Below are 8,510 nucleotides of genomic sequence, written 5' to 3' on the forward strand. Positions count from 1 at the left end.
ACTGCCGAAAGCTCGTCGCTGCTCTGTACGCAGCAGCTCATATCCGGCGCCGTCTCGCGTCCTTCGCAGCGGACTCGCCGACCGCTATGGGCGACGACTGGCGTGCCTCATCTATTGCGCCACCTACATCCTCACGTGTCTCTCCATGGTCTTCGACAATATCATCGTTCTCTTCCTCGGTCGACTCAGCGGCGGCATTTCCACGACTCTGCTCTACAGCGTATTCGAAGCTTGGCTCATCACCGAGTACCACCAACGCGATCTCGCTCGCTCTCAATTGAAGCTGGGCACCGTTTTCGGCAACATGACCACACTGAGTTCGATTGTTGCCATCGCGTCAGGGGTTCTCGGCGATGCACTGGTTTCTCGATTCGACGGAGCGCGCGTCTGGCCTTTCCTGGCGGCCGCTATGAGTGCCGCAGCGGCTGCTGTCCTGATCCTCAAGACGTGGCCAGAGAATTACGGAACAAGCAACAGCAGGGAGGGTGCCGGACAGACGACGTCCCTGGCGGACATGCGCAGTGGTATTCGGACCATCCTCGGCGATAAGCGCATCTGGGGGCTGGGCCTCACGTCGACCTTCTTCGAGGGTACCATGTACCTCTTCGTCTTCTTCTGGTCGGCCGCACTCAAGAGTGCGAGGACAAAGGCAGGCTCCGACGAGGAGTTGCCATTCGGACTGATCTTCTCGAGCTTCATGTGTGCCATGATGGCCGGATCAGCCTTATTCTCGCTGGCCACGCCAACACATACGAAGGAGTCGTCGTCGGGCATGCTCATGATGACGGTGCTGGCGACGAGCTGCTGTCTTTCGGCAGCCGTGCTGCTCGAGAACGAGCAGGTCTTGTTCTGGACGCTCTGCGTGATGGAGATGTGCATCGGCGCATACTTCCCTAGCATGTCGTACCTGAAGAGCGAGGTCGTGGAGGACGGCGTCAGGGGAAGGGTGTACAGCATTCTGAGGCTCCCACTCAATCTATTCGTGGTTGTGGCACACAGCCTCGACCAGGAGGGCGACGGGCACAGGAACCATGTCTTTTTGACGTGCGCAGCCCTGTTAATGCTCTCATTCTTCATCGTCAAGCGGTCTTTTTCTTCGTGAACGAGGATTCATGTGCTAACCAGTGGAAGGTCCGGGGAAGGACCGGGTCTCAGAGTCTTTTGAGGAGGGATCGATTGGGCGTCAGGGATAATATGGAAATGTGTGTCTACCTGCCTAAGAGGTACCTTATTAGGCAAGCTACGTCATTGGGACCAACTGGGGGATCGTGAACAAGTAGATAGATGCACTGATGCCGCGTCGTGCATCGAAATAAGATCGCGCGCTTGACGAGAAGGCAATGCCATTATATTCAGCTTTTTCCATGTCATCGCAGCCGTGGCTCGCTGCACATCTCCATTCAACGTTCAAAATGGAGCGGCTCCCCAGTGGTCGGTGGTCGGGGACATTGACCGTGGGGAAAGCTGGCACAATTTGTGCAGGGAAGGACCAGGTCTCTGTGAGATCCCTGCATGCCGACGCTACCAGGGACGGGTTCTTCGCTGGAGAGATGTGGATGTTTCACCACCGCCAGAGAAAAGCAACATGTGTTGCTGGTATCGCGGCCTCGCCTTCAACCTTTTCTCCTGCCGCTACTCGTCTTTTTCTTCATTCTTCAGGTGGATGGGGAGGTTACTTGAAGTTCTTGACTTTTTCTTTACCAAAGCTCCGATATCGTCGTGCTCCTGGTAGTCGGTGTGAACGCAGACAGGCGCTTGGAGCGAACCCTGGCCAGGACCATCCCAAGTTGGTCACGATTCCCCCACTCACACGCAGCGTGTTGGGGGAGGAAGTGGGCATCGCTGGGCTCGTGGCCATCGTGAAGAGGAAGCGCAAACACGTTTTCACCCCCTCCTTCTCACCGCAACTACTCCTTATAAGGTCGAAGGGGCGCCCTGAATGAGAAAAGGCCCATCTTTGACCAGTTGACCGTCTATCTGCGGCAGCCTTTTAGCAACTTCTGACACGAGAAGATAGAGAAGCAGCCCCCCTCTCCGCCGCCTCATTGGATTCGATCGAGTCAGTCGGGGGCGTAGACTTTGTCCTCACACCAACGCAGCGCCAAATACTACGGAAGAGGAAAGAAAGCAAGAGAGAGAGAAAAAAGGAGCACAGCGGGCCTCTCTCAGGCTGCACTTCCGAAGAAACTGCGCGGCCTTTGTCATTCGACGAAAGGAACGAAACCAGGGAGGGAAAATCACGCTCGAGGTATTCATCGAGAACCGACAGGCCATTTGGTTGTGTTTCTGCATCTGCAGGGTTGCCCTCTGCTCGGCCGGGCCTGCAGACCCTCTTCCAACGTCGCACATCCACAGACGGGCCGTTTACGGTGCGTCCGCCTGCCTCGCGAGCATCCCGGCGAGCCGAATCCCCCCCAGTACCAATTCCCAGGTGCAGGCGCCGCCCAACCGGGCTCGACAGGACACCAGGACAAGCGAAGGGCGAAGCGAGACGAACGCGAATGACGAGTTGAGCGTCATTCGTCATCAATCAAGAGTGCACTCGCTCCCTGGTCGGGGACAGGGAGAGCGCGGGCCATTTTTTTCTTATTTTGTTCTTACCCTGGCGGTCATTATTCTTGAGCTGACGTCGAGGCGATCACGATAGCGCCAGGTCGACCAGGATCAAGACGACAGCAAGGACGCGAGGACGGGCGTGGGCGACGACAAGCGTCAAAGGCAAACCGGCACCGTGTCTGGTCGGCGAGCTTCTGCTGGAGGAGGGGGAGCAGGTGGAGGTGGTAGAGGGGGGGCGGCCCGTCGGCGCAGTAGCAGTGTGAGAATGGGCAAGCTGGGCCCATCCTCACTAGGGTACGCGCTGTGTTCGGCGGGCGTGCTGTTGGCCGTTTTGGTGAGTGAGCCTCTCTTTTCCCCTGTCTCTTTGCCTTGTCTCTCTTCCGTTTTCCACGCGTACACCTTCATTCCTCACGTCCCCTGGTGCACAAGCACAATGCCATGGCACTTCGCCCAACTCGTCTCATCGAACTTGCTGCCCTGCCACGTTTTGTCGCATGCAGCTTGATGGGACACGAGAGGAGCGTTATCCACTCAGAGGGTGGCCCGTGAGCATGGTATGATGTTTGGAATCGGCGAAATCTGGAGTGTGTCCGGAGTTAATCCTCAGACAACTGGACGGACCCATGTCCAATGACGTTTGGCGCCCCCGATCTCTGTGTGTGCTCGAATTTCCCCGCAGACAGCTCGCGCGCCGCATTTGCTATGCTGCTGGCGACTTGCCCTTGAACGCACGCAGCAATTGGCAAAGCAAAACAGGCGACTGCCTGGGGCACGCACACACACACACACACACACACACACACACACACACACGCACATATCCATCTTGGGTAACGCGGCGGCGGGAAGGAGCTGGGAGCTAAGGCAGAGCTGGCGCTGGCGCTGCGTCTTGCTTGCACCAAACTACCCAGACCGGAGCTCCCTGGACTCTGGGCTGGGCTGGACTGGGGAGCTGCACCTGACTGGGATGTTGCGATCAAAGCCCGCATATGCCTCTTGCCTACCTACCTACCTCTGGGTACCTACCTGCTTACCTCTAAGTATCTAGGTAGGTAGGTACCTTGCCTCGCCTTGGGTCCCGCCTCTCTCGTCTCGTCTTGGCTTGAACTATCTCCCTCTCTGCCTCCGCGCTTCTTTCTGTCGCCTCGTCCTCGTCCTCGTGCCCTCCTCTCCCCTCTTCCTTCCTCACCTTCCTCCTTGTCTTCCTCACTTCGCCGCCTCGTCTCCAACCATCCCACACGCCTCTGCCATCAGATCATGAACTGATTTCTGCCCGTGCCTAGCTCGCCCAGCTTCTCCTCGGCGACGCCAAGCTCCCGCTCCCGCTCCCGCTCCAGCTCCATCCGTCCCTCTTCTTGCCCTCCCACCAGCTTCCCTTTTTTTTGCGACCTCTCTTCTCCCCCGCCATCGAAATCTACCCCAATCTCGAACCCGTCTGCGAGAATCCAGCGCCATTTCCCACCTTGCCGCCCACCTCACGACCACTCACCATGGCCCTCGAAGCGGAAACGAAGCGCCTTGTGTCGCAGTTTGACTTTACCGACGACCATGTCAACAAGGCCGTCGAGGAGTTCCTCTCCCAGATGCGTACGTAGAGTGTGCCGCCCATCTTGTTTGCTTCGAGCTTTGTACATCATGCCACGCAGCTTGCCCCTCCTCCACCTCCATCGTCGTGACCCAATTGAGCTGACCCGTCACCAGAGGAGGGCCTCGGCAAGGATGGCACCAGCATGAGCCAGATTCCCACCTACGTCACGGGCGTCCCCAATGGCACCGAAAAGGTAGGCAAACTTCTCACCCTCTGTCTTTTCTCTTTTTCATACACTCTCTCTGTCTCCCCCGTGCCCCGCAGCTGTACCCCAGACGCTGACCACGTGCCCAGGGCCTTTACCTGGCCGTCGACCTCGGGGGCACCAACTTCCGCGTCTGCTCCGTCAAGCTCAACGGTGACACGACTTTCAACCTCACCTACAGCAAGGTCGCCATCCCCAAGGAGCTCATGGTTGCCAAGACAGCCACCGAGCTGTTTTCCTTCCTCGCCAAGCAGATCGAGGCGTTCCTGCGCGAGCACCACAAGGACCAGTTTGAGAACAGCGTCCGCCGCCGCCGCACTGTTAGCTCCAAGTCTGGCTACAAGGACGAGCACATCTTCCGTCTCGGTTTCACCTTTAGTTTCCCCGTCGAGCAGCTCGCCATTAACAAGGGCAACCTGATCCGATGGACCAAGGGTTTCGACATCCCCGACGCCATCGGCAAGGACGTCTGCGCCCTGCTCCAGGACGAGATCGACAACCTTCGCCTGCCCGTCCGTGTCGCTGCGCTCGTCAACGACACGGTTGGAACCCTCATGGCCCGCTCCTACACCGCCAACGGCAAGGAGGGCTCTCTCCTCGGAGCCATTTTCGGCACCGGCACCAACGGCGCCTACCTCGAGAAGCTGTCAAACATCAAGAAGCCCATCCAGGGAGACTACGACGCGGCCACGGGCGAGATGGTCGTCAACACGGAGTGGGGTTCGTTCGACAACCAGCTCAACGTCCTGCCCACGACACCGTGGGACACGTCCCTCGACAAGGACAGTGTCAACCCCGGCATCCAGATGTTCGAGAAGCGCGTCTCGGGCATGTTCCTCGGCGAGATTGTTCGGCGGGTCGTTGTTGATATGATCAAGGATGACAAGCTTTCGCTCTTCCGCGACGACAACTCCAGCCACAACGACTGGAGGTCTACCACCGACGTCGACCCCAAGTCGAGCATTCGCAAGCAGTGGGGCTTGGACAGTGCCATCATGTCCGTGGCCGCTTCCGACAACACGCCTGAGCTGTCCACTCTGCGACAGGAGCTCGAGACTGTGTTGCACGTCTACACCCCTTCCTTGGAGGACGCACAGGCCTTCAAGGCTATTGCCGGCGCCGTCGGCCGCCGTGCCGCAAGACTCTCCGCCGTTGCGATCGCTGGGATTGTCCTGCAGTCCGGCAAACTCGACGACCCCGAGGCCGAATACATTGATATCGGCGTTGACGGCAGCCTAGTCGAGCACTACCCCTTCTTTCGTGACATGATTTACGAAGCGCTGCGGGCTGTCAACGGCATCGGGTCCAAGGGTGCTGAGAAGATTCGCATTGGCATCGCCAAGGATGGCAGCGGCGTTGGTGCCGCTCTCATCGCGCTGGTGGCTGCAGGCATGGAGAAGGAGACGAGCGATGTGGCCGACTTTAGGGATTCCGTCAAGCGCGAATTGGACTCGATCCCGACGCTAGGTGAGGCTTCCGAAAAGGACCTAAGTCTTCAAAAAATGCTGACTGACTGCTCTCTAGCGGATGATTCCCTGACATCGAACCAGCAGGTTGCGATTGGTGCTGGCATTGTTGGAGCGGCAGCCGTGGCTGCCCTGTACTGGGCTAGGCGACGAAACTACATCTAAGCCATGTCATGACGAGGGACGTGGCAGTGCGACAATGCTGATGGAACGCCGTAAACACTCGCGCATGACAAGCGGCGCGCAAAAGAAACCATGTGTGTAAGGGAGGCAGGAACATTGGGAATTTTCTGGAGTTGGACGTCTGTTTGCTCTACTTGTAAGGCGTATATCAATTTTTTATCTTGGTTAAGGACGGAACCCGAACCTAGCATGTACACGTCCGAGACCGTCATATGAACTTGTTGCTACCTCGGCAACACGCGTTGGTCGTCATGATGCAGAAGAAATTAATTCCACGAAACTCTATGTCCCACGTCGACCGATCTATCATCGTTACAAGGCCCCTCATCTCTCGTGAGGTCCGGTTTACGCTATTGAATCTCGAAACAGCTCCCACATGCGCGATCCTGACAATATCAAGATTGAAACGCTGCCGCGGGATACGACCGGTCCTTCTTCTTGCGCACGGTTGAGCTGCTCCGGGAACTCGCCTCGGAGCCGGGCCCACTGCTCGCGCGTGACGGCGGCGCCAGCAGGCTGGGGGCCATGTCGGAGGGGAGATCATTCCATTCCGTCTCGGCGCGCTTGTTCTGGAAAGACTGGCCGCGGGACTGCGGCGGGCCCGGCCTCGTCTGGGAGGCTGCTGCTGCTGCTGCTGCTGCTGCTGTCTCCCGGCTCGACGAGGACGGCGACGGCTGCGCCAGGTTGGCCGCCGCGGCGGTGACGCTGGGGGCCGGGGCGCTGGACGCGTTGCCCATGGCGGCGGGGCGGGCGGGCAGCGGGGCGGCGAGGTCGCGGGAGACGACGTAGGCCGTGTCGGGGCGGAGCTTGTGGTAGTAGCGTTCCTGGACGCGGGGGTCCCGGGCGAAGCCGCGGGCGGCGTACCAGGCGATGGCGTCGGCGTTCTCGGTCCAGACGTGGGCGTAGACGGTGGTGACGGCGAGGGCGGCGAGCTCGGGGGCGGCGAGCAGGTCGGCGAGGGCGGCGGTCGCGAGGCCGTGGGCGCGGTAGGGGGAGAGCAGGGCCAGGGACTGGATGTACAGGGCCTGCGTCGTGGCCGTCAGGGGCTCGAGGCGGGCGACGAGGCCGCCGATGAGTTTCGGCGCGGCGGGGGGCGCGGGGTCGGGGTTGGGGTCGGACCAGGTGATGGCGCGGGAGAAGGGGCTCGAGAGCGCGGCCGTGTAGAACGAGTCTGGGTAGGCGACGGGCAGCAGCAGGGCGTTGATGCGGCGCAGGGCCGCTATGTCGGAGGCGGAGAGGGTGCGGATGGCGGCCTCGGCGGGGATCTCGACGGGGCGCTGCTGGGTCAGGCCCTGGGTCTGGGTCTGGGTCTGGGTCTGGGTCTGGGTCTGGGTCTGGGTCTGGGTCTGGGTCTGGGTCTGGCTCGAGGGCCGAGGGGTCGCGATGGCGGTCTGGGCGGTGGCCGATGCGGGGTTCGGTTGCGACGAGAAGGTCAGGGACGGCGGCAGAAGGGGTGCCTCGTAGCTGAGACCTTTCGGCAGAGGCTGTGGCTGCGATGGAGGGGCGGCGTATTTGGGCTGACGAGGTTGGAAGAACGACTTGATGGTGGTTTGTGATGGTTTCGAGGAGGATGAGGGGAGAGACATGGCGCGACAGGGGGAGGGGGAGAAACGAAGAAGGAAGGAGAGGAAAGTCTGAGGTTCGAGAGAGACTAATGACAGTATATATCTCTGTGATGGTGAATCTGGCCCGTCTGGCCAAACATGCACCGTGTTATTGTCGAGAGCTGATGGTTGGTGTGTTTCCACGCAAGCGGAATTTTGGAGGGGAGCGGAAAGACGAATGTGGTGAAGCTTCTCGAGTTCGACTCCTTTAAGGTTCCCCTTACATGACGCAGTCGGCGAATGAGAGCCGCGACGATGCGGGTTGACGGCCCCACCCGATGTCGTCTCTCAGACGCTGCACCTCATCAGCACGGCATCCCTGGTGGGCGGTCCAAGCTTTCAGGGGCCTTTCCGACCTGAGTCTACCTACCAGGCTTGCCAGGCAAGGGACCTGGATAGGAAGCACGCATGGCAAATTTTGCCAGTTGTACATTAGGGGGATGGAGGCTCTTGGAGTGGCCCGCTCGGCAAGTCAGATACAGGTAGGCAGGCAAGAGGCAAGGCAGGTTGCATCCCCCGCTGGCGAGGCAAGCAAGCCCCTTGTGGCCCAAGCCGTCTTGGTAATCTCAGCACCTCTACAGGGGACCAGAGGTACCTTGGCACGGTAAATCCCCCCCAAGGGAACACGACTCGGCGACCCAGAACCGCTTTGGTAGCCGTGTCCGTGGCGTGCCTGGCGGATGAGATCAACATTTGTTCGGTTGCCGGTCGGATTGGCGAAAACGAATCTCCTCTTCTTCGCCATTCCTGAATCCATCGCCTCCCCCCCTCCTACCCCTTCGCGCGTCGCCTGCCAGCTGGATCCCTTCGCCCTTGACGAGCCAGCTTGACAACCCCATTGATGCACGAGACGTTCATCTTTGCATCAGCATTGCCCGCCTGCTGCTGGAGACCGAGCGACAACGGGC

General features: G+C 59.7%; 3 protein-coding genes across 3 annotated transcripts; 2 read left to right on the plus strand and 1 right to left on the minus strand.

Annotated features, from left to right (window-relative positions):
* Positions 1-145: 145 nt before the first annotated feature.
* VDAG_01912 (major facilitator superfamily domain-containing protein) lies at positions 146-1,102 on the plus strand (the record flags this gene model as incomplete). Its single annotated transcript, XM_009657941.1, has 1 exon — positions 146-1,102. The coding sequence occupies one exon, from the start codon at positions 146-148 to the stop codon at positions 1,100-1,102; it is 957 nt and encodes a 318-aa protein (XP_009656236.1).
* Positions 1,103-4,046: 2,944 nt separating this feature from the next.
* On the plus strand, positions 4,047-6,198 carry VDAG_01913 (glucokinase; the record flags this gene model as incomplete). The annotated part of the gene is made up of 4 exons (XM_009657942.1): positions 4,047-4,143; positions 4,258-4,337; positions 4,439-5,816; positions 5,874-6,198. 4 exons carry the CDS (start codon positions 4,047-4,049, stop codon positions 5,978-5,980), a joined length of 1,662 nt encoding a protein of 553 aa, XP_009656237.1. The 3' UTR covers positions 5,981-6,198.
* Positions 6,199-6,393: 195 nt separating this feature from the next.
* Positions 6,394-7,584, minus strand: VDAG_01914 (uncharacterized protein; the record flags this gene model as incomplete). The annotated part of the gene is made up of 1 exon (XM_009657943.1): positions 6,394-7,584. One exon carries the CDS (start codon positions 7,582-7,584, stop codon positions 6,394-6,396), a length of 1,191 nt encoding a protein of 396 aa, XP_009656238.1.
* Positions 7,585-8,510: the final 926 nt, after the last annotated feature.

The sequence above is a fragment of the Verticillium dahliae genome, genomic scaffold, assembly GCF_000150675.1.
Source record: "Verticillium dahliae VdLs.17 supercont1.3 genomic scaffold, whole genome shotgun sequence".
Lineage (NCBI taxonomy): Eukaryota > Fungi > Ascomycota > Sordariomycetes > Glomerellales > Plectosphaerellaceae > Verticillium > Verticillium dahliae.